At 45.2% G+C, this 17,404-nt stretch overlaps 2 protein-coding genes across 5 annotated transcripts in view; one reads left to right on the forward strand and one right to left on the reverse strand.

The window, feature by feature from the left end:
• Window positions 1-11,602, reverse strand: part of MRPS7 (mitochondrial ribosomal protein S7) — a 29,143-nt gene extending 17,541 nt beyond the window's left edge. The window contains exons 1-2 of the mRNA XM_077459655.1: window positions 11,436-11,602; window positions 2,727-2,918 (exon numbers count right to left, since the gene is read on the reverse strand). Of these exons, the coding sequence (XP_077315781.1) occupies window positions 2,727-2,918; window positions 11,436-11,587 (344 nt within the window). The 5' untranslated portion in view covers window positions 11,588-11,602. The remainder of the gene's footprint in view (window positions 1-2,726; window positions 2,919-11,435) is intronic.
• GGA3 (golgi associated, gamma adaptin ear containing, ARF binding protein 3) overlaps window positions 1-17,404 on the forward strand; it is a 198,585-nt gene that overhangs the window by 73,262 nt on the left and 107,919 nt on the right. For 2 of the 4 annotated variants that reach the window (XM_077459649.1, XM_077459652.1), the window contains exon 1: window positions 11,562-11,625. The exons of the other annotated variants lie outside the window; for them this stretch is intronic. In XM_077459649.1, the coding sequence (XP_077315775.1) occupies window positions 11,586-11,625 (40 nt within the window). In that variant the 5' untranslated portion in view covers window positions 11,562-11,585. Of the gene's footprint in view, window positions 1-11,561; window positions 11,626-17,404 lie in introns of those variants that run through there. 4 annotated transcript variants of the gene reach the window in all.

Here is a 17,404-nt window from a genome sequence, read left to right on the forward strand (position 1 = left end):
CAGATGTTTCCTGTGTGAAACAGGCCTTAACATTATATAAAAATTACGTGGGCAAATACTGGGGGGTTTTTTATTCATTAACCACATGCCGACTGGCGCATGCCAATATACGGTCGGACAGGCAAATGTGCGTTCAGGTACGACCCTTTAAATTTGCCGCCGTGCCATCGTGTGTGCACCGGTCGGGACCTCCGTGAGTCCGATAGCGGGTCTCGCGGACTTGATCACAGCGGGGATACCAGTGATCACCTCACGGGGAAGGAAGAACGGGGAGATACTAATGTAAACAAGCATCTCCCGGTTCTGCCTAGTGACAGTGTCACTGATCTCTGTCCTTGTGATTGGAGCAGAGATCAGTGACATGTCACACACAGCCACGCCCCCCCCCACAGTTAGAAACACTTCCTAGCGCTCCCTCAACCCCTACACTAGTGGTTAACCCCATTCACTGCCAGTGTCATTTACACAGGAATCAGTGCATTTGTATAGCACCGATTGCTGTATAAATGACAATGGTCCCAAAAATGTGTCAAAAATGTCCGATGTGTCTGCCACAAAAAATAAAATAAAAAAAGCCATAAAACTATACCCTATTTTTTTTTTTACATTTTGCTATAATAAAACCCCCCCACAAATATATATATAAAAAAAAAAACGATTTTCCTCCTCCTAGGCCGATACGTATTCTTCTACATATTTTTGTGAAAAACAATAAAAAAAATTAGCAATAAGCATATATTGATTTGTTTGCGCAAAAGTTATTGCGTCTACAAAATAGGAGATATCATTTTTATTTACTAGTAATGGCAGCGATCAGCGATTTTTTTATCATGACTGCGACATTATGGTGGACACGTCGGACAATTTTGACCCATTTTTGGGACCATACAGCGATGAGCGCGATTAAAATTGCATTGATTGCTGTAAAAATGTCACTGCCAGTGAAGGGGTTAATATGTATCCTAGGAAGCGTTCTAACTGAAGGGGGGATGGGACTGTGCAGGGAAACTAACAGATCACTGTTCATGTATGAACAGATGATCTGTCAGTTCACTGCTCAGAGAAATGGAAACGGTGTGTTTACGCACACAGCTCCCGGTTCGGTGAGCGACCACCGCCGGGCACTCGCATCAGCTAGGGGAGCGAGGGGGGGGGGGGGGGGGGTTGTCGTACACGCACCTCCAGCCATTTATTTTACCAACGTAGCATAATGGCGATTCAAGCAGCTGAGCCATGCTGCTGCAGTACTGCGGCGGTTGGTCGGCTACGGGTTAAAGTGTATTATTAAAAATAAATAAAAAAAAAAGCATTTGGAAAAACCTGAGCAAATACCGTGTGACATGAAAAATTGCAACACCCACCATTTTATTCTATAGGGCCTCTGCTAAAAAAAAAAATTATATATATAAGTTTTAGAGTTTATAGTTTTCTAGCAAACAAAGTGTCGATTTTTACATGTAGGAGTGAAGTGTCAGAATTGGCCTGGATATGAAGAGGTTAAATATCGCATGCCTGGACCACTACTTAACACATGCATTTTTTTTTATTTTAGTGAATTGACTAACAAACCAAGCTTTGTAAATACTGCATAAAGTAATAGTGAATTGACATTTTCAGTATTGCATCTGATATTTGGAAATAATGTGTCACATGACCCAAATATGGCATGCAATCTCCTTTCGTAAACTGAGCCCTTTATAAGACAATATGAAAACCACAATAGCTGGAATGTGATTAGTTGCTATGGGCAATACCCGTTTTATGAAATGCCTTACCAAATGGGAGAAAATGGAAGGGTGAATGAAACAAAGATAAAACATGCAACTAAATTTCAAACAGAAAATGAAAAGGTTGGAAATGCACCTGGGCATAATGGAACATATCAATGAAATATATTGGATCACTGATGTATTCAACAGCGACTATGCTGTATCCTATACCTCTCTATGGTCTCACAAGGCCTCCCATAATAGTTACAGACCAACTGAGAAACAGAAAGGGTCAGACAAGCTCTCAACAACAGGACCTGGTAGAGAATTGCACAAGAAAAGCACATTGGGTCCTGTAATTATGTAAAGTATGATGTCACATGAGGGCAGCATTGGGTGTCTACTCTCATCATGATCATTTGGTGCTTCAAAAAACGAGAACGGTGACTGTAATTAGATTTGTGTGACAAGACAGGGCCATGCAGTTTGAGGGGCTCCAGGATGCTTGTTTCTTGAGGAGAAAACTGGCTTTGGAATTCTTCTCCAGAACTGGTAAATCCTGGAGGCTTTGTAGAGTATTGGGCAGGAATCGGATGATGCCTCCACCCAAGACCATGGTTTTACACTGACTGTACAGGTGTGCACAGCACTTAGTATGTGTGCTGAAATTAGAAAGGACCCTCGGGGTCAAAAGGCTGCAGAAGAAGCGTGTATCTGTAGCTTCCAAAATAAAGCAACTTGACCAGGCTGAGGTCTGCAAGATGAAGTGGTGTGTGTCTGTGCTGAAACAGATGGCAGGTCTGTAAAGACCAATATAATCACAAGGATAAAGTTTTATGTTGTATCCTATGTGATGCTAAAGCCTGTGTGGGAAGATCATGATGTATGGAAGGAACTTTACTTTTGGATAAAAGAGCACACCAAAATTTTTAAAAAAAGCCCTGAAACATGCTTGTTTATATATGATTAATACGTTTTTCCATTGCGTGGCTTTTTTTGATCATTTTGAATAAATACCTTACGGTTTCGTCATAGAAGAGAGAGCTGGTCAGATTGGGTGGACATGCTTTAATTGGACTGACAGTTTTTAAATTCCATTCCTCCTTTTCTTCTTTACTTAATTCTTCGAAAGGGCGTTGGTACTTCTCCTTATCTGTGACAGGATCTAGGTACGCAGGGCTGTATCTACTCCACCGCACAGGAATCAGCCTGTAGAAAGACAGCAGATCATGTTCAGCAATCAAATGCCTCATTCTTTCCACATACATTCTTTTTTTTTAAATCTTAAAATCGGTATAAAACCCAAAAGCAAGCATTTATTATACTGCACGTTACCAAATCTTAGATGTGTTGGCTGCATTTGTTTCCTTGTTTGAGCTTGCTTTATTTTATTTTCATCTGGTGATCTGCCCAATAAGTCTGAGACAAATCATTTAACACTGACAGGGGTGTTTACAGGGCTCAAGTCCTGCGGGAACGCATGGGAACGAAGTTCCTGTACTTTTTCCACAACAGGAGCTCAGTTCCCGTTAGCAGCCGTGTCCTGCAAGACTTTGAAGTATGTGAGCTGTGTGGCAGGCGCTACACCAGCAGCGGCCGACACAGCTCGCAATAGTAAGTGCCACACACCTGACCATTCAGGCATTGCCAGTAGAGGGCTCTATGACAGCTTCTGCTTGGATCTACTTGTCAATCACAGCTAACCGAGGGGTAGATCAGGTCCCTGCTGCCAAGAGATTGTATTTAGTCAGACCTCTCATGATGCGCTCCTCCCCGCCGGCCCCTCCTGATTTTCTTTCTCCTCATCCCCTCCCAGTCTCCTGCATACTTGCTCTGTGTGTCCCGCTGAATCCCCCCCTCCTATCTTCAGTGCCATATGATGAGAACCCAGAGGAGGAGCACAGCTATTCTGCTCACAGGACATGCAGGGAGAGAGGTGAGCCGAGGGAGGAACATCAGTTTGGGGTGGTAAGCTGAGCACAATACCTGGCAAAGTTTAATGCCAGGAGGGAAGTTTATGTGGAAATATGTGAAGGGTTGGAATAGCAGCGAGTGTGTTGGAGCCCTGCAGAGTTTGCAGCCCCCCAAGCTATCATCCCTATCTCCCCAAGCATTCTGTCCAGATAATGTGCAGTTAAAGAGGAAGTAAACCCTGACGAGTTTACTTCCTCTTTCATTCCCTGCAAAGGTAAAGCATAATGGACTACTATGCATCGCATAGTAGTCCATTATGTGTCATTTACCTGACACAGGAGCCAGCGAAGTCACCGCTGTCCCCTGTAGTTCCGAGCATCCATCTTCTTGGTGGGTCTCGCTGCTCCAGCACTGTGATTCGCCGGAGCAGCGATGACGTCACTCCCGCCATATAGCCGCAATCTGCGGCTTACCCAGTGCGCCTGCGTGCCACTGTCTACGGCGCATGCACCGTAGACAGCGGTGGCTGTCTTCAGGGTGGAATAATATGAAGGAGATATTTCTTGGACCCACAGGTAAGCCTTAATCTAGGTGCGCGAGAGTGTTTGTTCTGGAGGGCCTTCATATTATTCCACCTACAACAGGAGCCGCGCCGCCCAGCCGTCATTTGGCGGCCGGCGGGTGGGAAGGGGTTAAAGAGAGAGACTGTCACTCCTTACAAAAGACGACCTAGCAAAAGGCTATACAATGGGTAAAATAAGTACTGAACACATCATTTTTCTAGGTAAATATATTTCTACGTGCTATTGACATTCAATTTTCACCTTGCATGGGTTGTCGATAACAACCCATGCAATCCATACAAAGACACCAAAACAAATAAGTTCAGAAATGAAGTTAAGTGTAATAAAATGGAATGACACAAGGAAAATGTATTGAACACTCCGACTGAAATATATTTAATACTTTGTACAAAATCCTTTGTTGGTAATGATGGCTTCAAGGCACATCCTGTATAGAGAAACTAGTCGCATGCATTGTGCAGGTGTGATTTTGGCCCATTCTTCTACACAGTCTTCAAATCTTGAAGGTTCTGTGGGCCTCTTCTATGAACTCTGATCTTTAGTTTTTTCCATAGATTTGCTATTGGATTAAAGTCAGGTGATTGGCTGGGCCATTCTAGCAGCTTTATTTCCCTTGGCTTTGTGTTTGGGATCATTGTCTTGCTGAAATGTCCACCTTAATTTCATCATCCTGGTAGATGGCAGATTTTTATCAAGAAGGCCTTGGTACATTTTTCCATTCATCCTTCCTTTAAACGACATGAAGTTTGCCAGTACCGTATGCTGAACAACATCCCCACACCAGGATGTTCCCACCTCCAAACTTCACGGCTGGTATGGAGGTGATGTGCAGTGCCATTTGACCTCCAAACATGGTGTGTATTATGGCATCCAAAGAGTTGAATTTTGATCTCATCTGACCAGACTATATTCTCCCAGTATTTCACAGGCTTGTCTAAATGTTGTGCAGCAAACTTTAAATCTGCTTAAACATGCCTTTTCTTCAGCAATGGAGTCTTGCATAGTGAGCTTACATACAGGATATGGCGGGTTGACTTACTTATTGCTTCCCTTGAAAAAATTGTACCTGCTAATTCCAGGTCTTTCTGAAGCTTTCCACAAGTGATCCTTGGCTCTTGGATAACTCTTCTGATAACCATAACCACGGTTTATGGTGAAATTATGTTCTTTCCACTTCCCGATTATGGCCCCAACAGTGCTCACTGGAACATTCAGAAGTTTAGAAATGCTTCTGTAACCAATGCCATCTGTTTTGCAACAATAAGGTTGCAATGGTCTCTAGCGAGTGCTTTGCTTTTACGCATCATGAGAGGTTTGTGTGACACCTTGGTAATGAGACACCTTTTTATAGGCCTCAGATGAGACTGAACCAGCTGATATTAATTTGCACTGACAAAGGACAGGATTGCTTTCTAATTACTGACAGATTTCAGATGGCTTTCCATGCCTTTTTGTACCTCCCTTTCTTCATATGTTAAATACTTTTTCCTGTGTCATTCCATTTTATTACACATAACTTAACTCTGAACTTATTGGTTTTGGTTTCTTTGTATGTTTGGATTACATGGGTTGTTACGGACATGTGATAAACATTTCAAGTCAAAAGCACATAGAAATATATTTGCCTCGAAAAAAATGGTGACGTGTTCAATACTTGTTTTACCCGCCAAATATACACACTTACCTGTCCCGCTGCTTTCCCCCAAACCTTTACTCTCTTGCAGTGTAAACTCGCTGGCAGAATCTCCAGCATCTGATACGTACATTATGTTGGGTGTCCTTGTCCCTCGACATGAACTTGGTTTATTAGGATGGGCACTGCATCATTCCTGGGTCCCTAGTAATGCAGCGGATAGAACAGAGCTGCAGCAGGTGATACAACAATAGAAAACACTTACAAGCATCAGATGTGGAGGATATATTTTGTGCGTTTACTTGTGAAAAAAAAATTACAGCAACACAGACAATAAAAATACTTTTTATGAGTTGATCAGGAAAAGCCTAGAACCAGTCAGATTTGTATTGCTCTCTGAGGTTCATTTACTAAAGGCAAATCCACTCTGCACCACACAAATGCACTTGGAAGTGCAGTCGCTGTAGATCTGAAATGAGGGGAAGCTCTGCTTATTTTATCATCCAATCATGTGCAAGCTAATATACTGTTTTTTATTTTCCTTGCATGTCCCCCTCAGATCTACAGTAACTGCAATTTGCAATTTCAGTGCACTTGCAGTGCAAAGTGGATTTGCCTTTAGTATATAACCCCCACTGTTTTATTGTTGCAAGTTTTGCCCCACTTCCTGTCTGTTGAAACCGTGGTCGCCATGGCAGTAAGCGAAACGAAAACCTTCCTAACAGAACCCTAGATATCAGTAAACCAGATACCCAGAGATTGCCAAGCAAACAGCATATTTCAAAGCTTTTTGCTAACTTCAGCACTGGTCCACTGTGGTGAATACAGGCCTGCCAATGGGGGCACGGACAACAACATTCTTTGTAACCAATGAGCTGTAGGACAAGTACGTTTTAAACTTTTCGCTGCCACCAACATGCCACATGGCAGCACACACCAGGAGTGTCATATTAACCACACAGTCAGAATCGAGGAGTGTGTACTTGTCAAGCTGACTGTTCACTTTTTGGTGGAAAGCCCAATCTTCTCCACAGCCACTGGAATGTACCACCCCCTCTGCCATATATCTGGGGATCCACTATCCTACCTGTGAGGGGGGGTGGGAGAGAAGAGGAGAGAGGGGGTGGGAGAGACAGAGCCGCAGCTCTGTGTCTGAATGGACATACAGAGCTGTGGCTCAGCTGCCCCATAGCAAGCTGCTTGCTGTGGGGGCACTGGGCGGGAGCTCTGACCAGGGACCCGAGAAGAGGAGTATCTGGGTTGAACTGTGCAAAACCATTACACGGAGCAGTCAAGTATAACATTTTTTTTTTTTTAAATAACAAACAGGTCATACTTACCTGATCCGTTGTTATCAATCTATCCAATGAGGACCCGAGACAGCTGCTGGGCTCATCCCCATTGCTGGAACGATCGGGCTAAGGTAAAAAAAAGAGGGGGGGGGGGGGGTTGCAGAACAGGTTTTTCACCTTAACCACTTCAGCCTTTTAACCATTTGTCTGGCCGAAGACCAGAGCAATTTTTGCGCACTGCGTCGCTTTACCTGATGATTGTGCGGCATGGCTCCCAAACATAATTTACGTCCTTTTTTTCCCCACACAAATAGAGATTTCTTTTGGTGGCATTTGATGCAATATTTTTTACTTTTTGCTATAAGGAATATCCCCAAAAAATATATAAAAAAATTATTTTTTCCCTCAGTTTAAGCAGATACCTATTCTTCTACATATTTTTGGTAAAAAAAAAATTATATATATCGCAATAAGCGTTTATTGGTTTGCGCAAAAGTTAGTGTATAATTTTATGGCATTTTGTTATTATTTTTTTTTACTAGTAATGGCAGTGATCTTTATCGTGACTGTGACATTATGGCCGACACAGCAAACACTTTTGTTGCTATTTTGGGACCATTTACGTTTATACAGCGATCAAAGCTATTAAAAATGCATTGATTACTGTGTAAATGGAAATGGCAGTAAAGAAGTAAATCAGGAGGGGGCGTTGAAGGGGTTAAGTGTGTCCTAGGGAGTGATTCTAACTGTGGAGGGCAAATGTGTCCTAGGGATGTTTATTAACGGTAGGGGCTATATGTGTCACGACACTGATCACCGCTCCCGAGCACAGGGAGCTGTGATCAGTGTCCTGTCACTAGGAAGAATGGAGAAATGCTTGTTTACATCAGCATCTCCCCATTATTCCCCTCCAGAGAGATGATTGCGGGTATCCCTGCAGACAGAGTCTGAGGGACCCACAATCATACTCACTGAGCTGGCAGCGCCCCCCCCCCCCCAAAAATGCTTAGTTTTAAAAGACAACGTACAGGTACGTTAATATGCCTGTCCGTGCCATTCTGCCAATGTATATCGGCGTGAGCCGGTCGGCAAGTGGTTAATGTATAGAATGCAGGAGGGTTTACAACTCCTTTAAAGCTCTGATTGGTCCCAAAGTCTTCTAGGACCTGTCATGTGTCCCAGAAGACTTCTGGAGGGGGGAGGTGAACTCCACTTCCGATTGCCTAAGTGCCGGTTCACACAGGGGCGACGCGACTTGCACAACGACTTCTGTATAGAAGTCAATGCAAGTCGCCCCAAAAATAGTACAGCAGGGGTTGACAAATTTGTTTGGAATCTGGGAGCCAGCTAAAAAAGTTAGGAGCCAGGTCCGTGACGGCGATCTGGACCTGTCCCTGGCCTGACATGGAGACAAGTGAGGGGAAGATAGCCTCCAGCCCCCCACATATGAGATCACCTCTCATTGGACACACCGCTTGAGTGCTAAATGGCCGTTGTGATTGGCCATTTAGCATGATCTGTGATTTGCTGTATCCAAGGGACACGGCCAACACAGAACTTCCCCGATGTGCGCCCATGGCGGCGTTCAGAGGGGAAGTTAAACAGGAGGATGTCCAGGGACGCCCTCCCGGCAATTGGTGTCCGTGCTGTAGACATCTTTTGTCTATAGCGCGGGCACGAAGTGGTTAACAAAAGAATGTGACTTTTATTTCCGCCATGTTCCCGCTTCTTAACGTCATATCCCCGCTAAGGGTTAGATCAGGTCCGCCTGAAAAACTGACAGGTGAACCTGATCAGACAGCCCTTGTGAAAGGGGTCAAGCAGGGAGGATTACAAATAATATTTTTTTTTTTCCCTTAATTAAAATAATTTTTTTTACTTTTTACAAAAAAAAAATAATAATAATTAAATTATATATAATTATTATTATTATTTTTTTTTTGTAAAAAGTAAAAAAAATTATTTTAATTAGGGGAAGGAAATGGGCGGGCAGTGAAAAACAGTCAGGGAGCTTCACTCCATTAGGAATTATCATTATTGGAATAGGGTGTAATTTCTACATCCACCACAAGATGGCGCCAGACTACCGAAAGATTTTAGTAGGCCGCAAAGCCGCGGCCTCAATTACTGGCCGGCGCGGCACGATGGAATTGCGCGGCGGAGTTCGGGGTCCAAATAGAGACAGGATACCCCAGCAGCGTTGCCCCAGTCGCCAGGACACGAAATCTAGGCGCAAATGCGACCTGGCGACCGGGGTTTGTCGAGCCCTGTAGTACAGGAACCTTTTTCTAAGTCGGAGGGACTTGAGACGCTCCTATTAGAAAGGTTCCATAGTACAGAATGGAGCGCGACTTGTGAGGCAGCTAAGTCGCCTCACAAGTCGCTCCTGTGTGAACCGGCACTAAGGTGACTGGAATGAAAGTGGCAGAATCGGTTACCCGCTCGCCGCCCTCCTTCCCAAAAGCTCTGTTTCATCATCAGGAGCTGCGGAGAAGGCCTTAGAGCGGAACTCTGCTTTTAAGTTTCCCTGTGTTGTATTGAACTGCATTGGGCTGTTTTTTTTCCCGTAGTATGCTGACATCTAATGGCAATTTTGGGGCATTACAACTTGTTTATTGGGTGATTCTGAGCTCTTCCTCTGTCCACCCCTCCTGTTTAGGTCTAGGTAGTTTAGTCCTAGGCTAGACCCTCTCCACTTCTTCCATGTTCCAATGGTCAGTGTTAGTTATTCAGAGACAGGGCTCAGTCTTCTTACTCTTCAAAAGACTGAAAAACGTTATACTGCAACTCGCTGATGTTAAATTAAGTTGGATTTATTGACTTTTGTGTTTTATTGAAGAGTTAAAGTGTTTGTTACCCCAACACATAATATTCTTGATATGTGCCTGCTGTACCACGAACTTGTGTGAAAAAGTACCTGCTTGTCTTTGTATTGCTTCCTTTGTGTGAAACCCCTGGTGTTCCTGCCAGTCCCTCTGCTGTCCTATTTAAAACTGACCACACTAAGCAGGGGGGCACATCGTGGTCAGTTCTCGAGCTGTGCTGGGAATTCAGTGTGCTCTCCTCCAATAATCAGATTTCTCCTTACACAACCCCCCTCCCCCGCACAGCCATTCACTGGGAAGCTCAGTGTGCTGCAGCTGCTTCTGCTCCCCCAGCTCGTATACAGGTGAGAATGTGAATATTTTAATTTAAAAAAGTATAATTTTTTAAATATCCATACAAACGTTTTAGATTTCATCTATTTTAACCACTTCCCAACCGGCCACCGCAGTTATACTGCGGCAGGTTGGCACAGCTGCGCAAGCCATCGTGGCGTACGCCGCCTCTTTAAGTGTGCCTGCAGTATGTTCCCGGAGCAGATGCGCGTGCCCAGCAGGTGCGATGACCGCCAGGCACCCACAATCGCTCGTGACAGAGCAAGAACTGGGATGTGTGTTTTGTCAGGGAGAGGAGACAATGATCTGTCTCCACTTCTTGTCAGCCACACCCCCTCCCCCACCCAGTTAGAACACACAGTGAGGGAACACATGTAACCCCTTGATCACCCCCTAGTGTTCCCTGCCAGTGACATTTATACAGTAACTATTTTTAGCACTAATAGCTGTATAAAATGTCACTGGTCCCAAAAAGTGTCAAAAGGATCCAAATTCTGCAATCTATCCCCTATTTTGAAGGCACTATAACTTTTGCGCAAACCAATATACACTTATTGCAATCTTTTTAAACAAAATTATGTAGTATATATATCAGCCTAAACAGGAGACCATTTTTTATTTTATTTATTATAGCAAAAAAGTCCAAAATATATAGATATATATTTTCAAAATTGTCTTTGTTTATATTGCAAAAATCTAAAAACTGCAGAGGTGATCAAATACCACCAAAAGAAAGCTCTATTTTAGGGGGAAAAATGGACATCAATTTTATTTGGGCACAAAATCGCATGACCGCGCAATTAACACCGTGCTGAATCGCAAAAAATGGCCTGGTCATTAAGGGGGGGGGGGGGAATCTTCCAGGGCTGAAGTGGTTAAACTGAATGGTTGTTTTACAAGCTGATCATTTACAATGACTGTCAGCTGTCTACGGAGTCATCAGGAGATCATACTGTGTGAGGAGACATGGAACATGTGATAGAGGGGACACAGAGCGCAATACAACCCTGACAGGGCTCCTCTCCCTCCAATACACAGACAGCTCTCCTACCCCGTGTCCTCAGGCTGACATTCAGCCATGTCCCCCGTTCTGTAATACTCAGTCACCCCGTACAGGGCACTCCCACCGCCATATTACCACACACCCGGGCAGGCCGCTCCTCAGTCTCTGTACGAACAACCGGCCCCTGGACGCCGCCATCACTCTCCGCTCACTGACCTCCTCACCTCTCGCGAGATCCTGGGAGACCTCTTCCTGATTGGCACTGGCCGTGGGCGGGGCCTCCGCTGGCAACATGGCGGAGAGTGAAGGGGAGAGCCTGGAGTCCTGGCTGAGTGAGTGGGAGTGACACCCGGCGGGTCACCACTGGTCATATGACATCACTGACACCCTCATTACCTATCATGACACCCGGCACTGTGTACTGTCTGTTCATTCATTACATCCACCGGGGGGAGGGGAGGGGTCACTTCACCCACACTGCACCTGGGTTCACATCACCCCACACTCACATTCACCTCACATTTACACCCCACACACACATTCACACCCCACGCTCGTATTCACCTCACCCCCACACTCATAATCACCTCACATTCACACCTCACACTCATATTCACCTCACATTCACAACCGACACTCACATTCACACCCCACAATCATAATCACCTCACATTCACACCCCACACTCATATTCACCTCACATTCACACCCCACGCTCGTATTCACACCCCACTCTCATAATCACCTCACATTCACACCCCACACTCACATTCACCTCACGTTCACACCCACACTCATAATCACCTCATATTCACCTCACATTTACACCCCACACTCATATTCACCTCACATTCACACTCCACACTCATATTCATCTCACATTCTCACCCCACACTCATATTCATCTCACATTCTCACCCCACACTCATATTCATCTCACATTCTCACCTCACATTTACACCCCACACTCATATTCACCTCACATTCACACCCCACACTCATATTCACCTCACATTCACACCCCACACTCATATTCACCTCACATTCGCACCCCACATGCATATTCATCCTCACCTTCACACCCCACATGCATATTCACCTCACATTCACACCCCACACTCATATTCACCTCACGTTCACACCCCACGCTCATATTCACCTCACGTTCACACCCCACGCTCATATTCACCTCACATTCACACCCCACGCTCATATTCACCTCACATTTACACCCCACGCTCATATTCACCTCACATTTACACCCCACACTCATATTCACCTCGCATTCACACCCCACGCTCATGTTCACCTCACATTCACACCCCACGCTCATATTCACCTCACATTCAGACCCCACAGGGATGTTCACCCCGGAGTGATATTCACACCCCAGAGTGATATTCACCCCCACATTCACACCCCAGAGTGATATTTTCCTGACATTCACCCTAGAGTTATATTCACCCCCCACAGTCACGCCGGAGTGATATTCACCCCAGAGTGATATTAACCTGACATTCACCCCAGAGTGATATTCACCCCCACAGTCACTCCAGAGTGATATTCTCCTGACATTCACCCCAGAGTGATATTAACCTGCCATTCACCCCCCACAGTCACCCCGAGTGATATTCTCCTGACATTCACCCCAGAGTGATATTCACCCCCCAGTGATATTCTCCTGACATTCACCCTAGAGATATATTTACAACCCACAGTCACCCCAAAGTAATATTCTTCCCCATTCACTCCAGAGTGATATTAACCTGATATTCACCCCAGAGTGATATTCACCCCCCCCCCCCCCCCACAGTCACTCCAGAGTGATATTCTCCTGATATTCACCCCAGAGTGATATCCACCCCCCCAGTCACTCCAGAATGATATTCTCCTGACATTCATCCCAGAGTGACATTGACCTGACATTCACCCCAGAGTGATATTCACCCCCTCTCCCCCACAGTCAATCCAGAGTGATATTCTCTTGACATTCACCCCAGAGTGATATTCACCCCCCACAGTCACTCCAGAGTGATATTCTCCGGACATTCACCCCAGAGTGATATTAACCTGACATTCACCCCCCACAGTCACTCCAGAGTGATATTCTCCTGAAATTTACCCCCAGAGTGATATCCACCTCCACAGTCACTCCAGAGTGATATTCTCTTGACATTCACCCCAGAGTGATATTAACCTGACATTCACCCCAGATTGATATTGGCCCCCTACAGTCACTCCAGAGTGATATTCTCCTGACATTCACCCCAGAGTGATATTAACCTGACATTGACCCCAGAGTGATATTCACCCCCCACAGTCACTCCAGAGTGATATTCTCTTGACATTCACCCCAGAGTAATATTCACCCCCACAGTCATTCCAGAGTGATATTCTCTTGACATTCACCCCCCACAGTCACTCCAGAGTGATATTCTCCTGACATTTACCCCAGAGTGATATTGACCTGACATTCACCCCAGAGTGATAGTCACCTGCCATTCACCCCAGGGTGATATTCTCCCCTATTCACCCCCCCGCAGTCACTCCAGAGTGATATTCTCCTGACATTCACCCCAGAGTGATATTCACCCCCCACAGTCACTCCAAAGTGATATTCTCCTGGCATTCACCCCAAAATGATATTCTCCTGACATTCACCCCTGAGTGATATTCACCTGACATACGAGACGTGATCATTTAAATCCCAGAATGGAGTGTAAAATAACGAATGTGTGTACAGGAGGGTTGTGGTGGAGAATGCGGAGTTGCGGCGATTTCTGAGACTTTCCGGTGACAATGTTGTGGTTGTATTGTGTTCTATGAACCCCGACATTAGTATACAGGGGATCACTCTGTCCACATTTGTATCTGTACTTTGTGGTGTTATCTTCCCCTCCCTCCACTGGATTTCATCATGGACTCTTCCCCATAAACCTGCTATAACAGAGCTAACCTTTCACTAGCACTTTTACCAATATTCACACAAAATTTGATGTTAATCCGCTGCTCCAGGTACCTGTCACACATCTTATTTCTTCTACTACTCCATAAAGACCGAGCCAACTGCTCTGCGACCCAGGAGGGTGCAGGTTAGAACATGTCAGAACACACTCCAGAGTGATATACACCTGACATACACCCCAGCGTGATATTTACCCAACATTCACGCCAGCGTGATATTTACCCAACATTCACCCCAGCGTGATATTTACCCAACATTCACCCCAGCGTGATATTTACAAAACTTTCCCCCAGTATGATATTTACCCAACATTCACTCCAGTGTTACAAAATGACTATTTTGATAAAGTGCAAAAAAAAAAAAAAAAAAAAGTAAACGCACTACAGAGTCAATTGAAAACCTCCACAGAAACACAACTGCTTCAATTGAGTGCAAAGCCACAAAACAGTGAATTGATCATAAAGTGCCAAGTGCGTCTTATAAATGTGCAAATAAGTAAACACTCTCCAGAGGTGATATAAGTGAACCACCCTAATAATAAACAAATGATATACAAGAATATCATTTGTATATCATTTGTTTAATGTAGCACTTTGCACTTTTTGATACTATTCAGTAAACATTTATAGATATATATTTTTATATTACACTATTGATTTATGTAATTAGGCATTATACTTATCACCCTCGGAGGGTTATTTAATATAGGGACAGCGCAATACCAACATATCTTTAGTTTCATATTAAGTGGATACGGTGTGATCCATTCCGGTAGTAGCAGCAGCCCCTGACATTTGATAGATCACCAGTGGTAGCGCAGGAATAAAACACTATCATTTACCCAACATTCACCCCAGCGTGATATTTGCCCAACATTCCCCCCAGCGTGATATTTACCCAACATTCCCCCCAGCGTGATATTTACCCAACATTCCCCCCAGCGTGATATTTACCCAACATTCCCCCCAGCGTGATATTTACCCAACATTCCCCCCAGCGTGATATTTACCCAACATTCACTCCAGCATGATATTTACAAAACTTTCCCCCAGTATGATATTTACCCAACATTGACTCCAGTGTGATATTTACCCAACATTCACCCTAGTGTGATATTTACCCAGCATTCACCCTAGTGTGATATTTATCTAGCATTCACCCCAGTGTGATATTTACCCAACATTCCCCCCAGCGTGATATTTACCCAACATTCCCCCAGCGTGATATTTACCCAACATTCCCCCCAGCGTGATATTTACCCAACATTCCCCCCAGCGTGATATTTACCCAACATTCCCCCCAGCGTGATATTTACCCAACATTCACTCCAGCATGATATTTACAAAACTTTCCCCCAGTATGATATTTACCCAACATTCACTCCAGTGTGATATTTACCCAACATTCACCCTAGTGTGATATTTACCCAGCATTCACCCTAGTGTGATATTTATCTAGCATTCACCCCAGTGTGATAGTCACCCAACATTCAGACCTGTGTGATATTCCCATTCATATGGGGTCCCCAGTGTCTCCCTGACATGTATTGCAGTTCCTGATTCCCTCCATACATACTCAGTGTCCTCCTCCCCTCATTCAGCCCCTTGTGTCATATTGTCTGGCTGTAGACCTCAGTCCTCCGCATACAGACCTGAGTGTTATATCCCCCGACATAAATCTCACTGTCATCTTCCCTTCACATGTACTTCACTATCATTTCCCCTTCATAACTGCCAATGTCCTGTGCTCCTGACATAGAGCCAGTGTCCCATGCTCCTGACATAGAGTCAGTGTCCTGTACTCCTGACATAGAGTCAGTGTCCTGTACTCCTGACATAGAGTCAGTGTCCTGTACTCCTGACATAGAGTCAGTGTCCTGTACTCCTGACATATGGCTAATGTCCTGTACTCCTGACATAAAGTCGTTGTCCTGTACTCCTGACAGAGCCAGTGTTCTTTACTCCTGACATAGAGCCAGTGTCCTGTACTCCTGACATAGAGCCAGTGTCCCGTGCTCCTGACATAGAGCCAGTGTCCCGTGCTCCTGACATAGAGCCAGTGTCCCGTGCTCCTGACATAGAGCCAGTGTCCCGTGCTCCTGACATAGAGCCAGTGTCCCGTACTCCTGACATAGAGCTGGTGTCCTGTACTCCTGACATAAAGTCGTTGTCCTGTACTCCTGACATAGAATCGGTGTCCCGTGCTCCTGACATAGAGCCAGTGTCCCGTGCTCCTGACATAGAGTCGGTGTCCTGTACTCCTGACATAGAGCCAATGTCCTGTACTCCTGACATAGAGCCAATGTCCTGTACTCCTGACATAGAGCCAATGTCCTGTACTCCTGACATAGAGCCAATGTTCCATGCTCCTGACATAGAGCCAGTGTTCCATGCTCCTGACATAGAGCCAGTGTCCTGTACTCCTGACATAGAGCCAGTGTCCTGTACTCCTGACATAGAGCCAATGTCCTGTACTCCTGACATAGTGCCAATGTCCTGTACTCCTGACATAGTGCCAATGTCCTGTACTCCTGACATAGTGCCAATGTCCTATGCTCCTGACATAGAGCCAGTGTGCTGTATTCCTGACATAGAAATAGTGTCCTGTACTCCTGACATAGAGCCAGTGTCCCTAACTCCTGACATAGAGCCAATGTCCTGTGCTCCGGACATAGAGCCAGTGTCCCATGCTTCTGACATGGAGCCAATGTCCCATGCTCCTGACAGAGCCAATGTCCCGTACTCCTGACATAGAGCCAGTGTCCCGTGCTCCTGACATAGAGCCAGTGTCCTGTACTCCTGACATAGAGCCAGTGTCCTGTACTCCTGACATAGAGCCAGTGTCCTGTGCTGCTGACATAGATATCACCTGACACTGTAGTCAGAGTATGTTCCTCTGCCATCTGCAGGCCCGCTCTCCTGTATCTGTGGCTCCTCTGTCCTCCTCCCCTCCCTGTCTGTCTGCTCGTACAAGTGCCCCTCCCACCCCCCACTCCCCTTATGCTACTCTCATATCTGCTACTAAATCCTGTAATAAATACTGTAGCTGCTGACTTTTAATATAAGGACACTTATCTGTCCAGGAATCCTGTGATGTCGGCACCCCAAGCTGATTCGTCCATCGGCTTCGGGTGCAGGCATCGGCAT

Source organism: Lithobates pipiens, unplaced genomic scaffold (assembly GCF_037356315.1).
Source record: "Lithobates pipiens isolate NorthernLeopardFrog02 unplaced genomic scaffold, aLitPip1_a1.2 Scaffold_28, whole genome shotgun sequence".
NCBI classification, from domain to species: domain Eukaryota; kingdom Metazoa; phylum Chordata; class Amphibia; order Anura; family Ranidae; genus Lithobates; species Lithobates pipiens.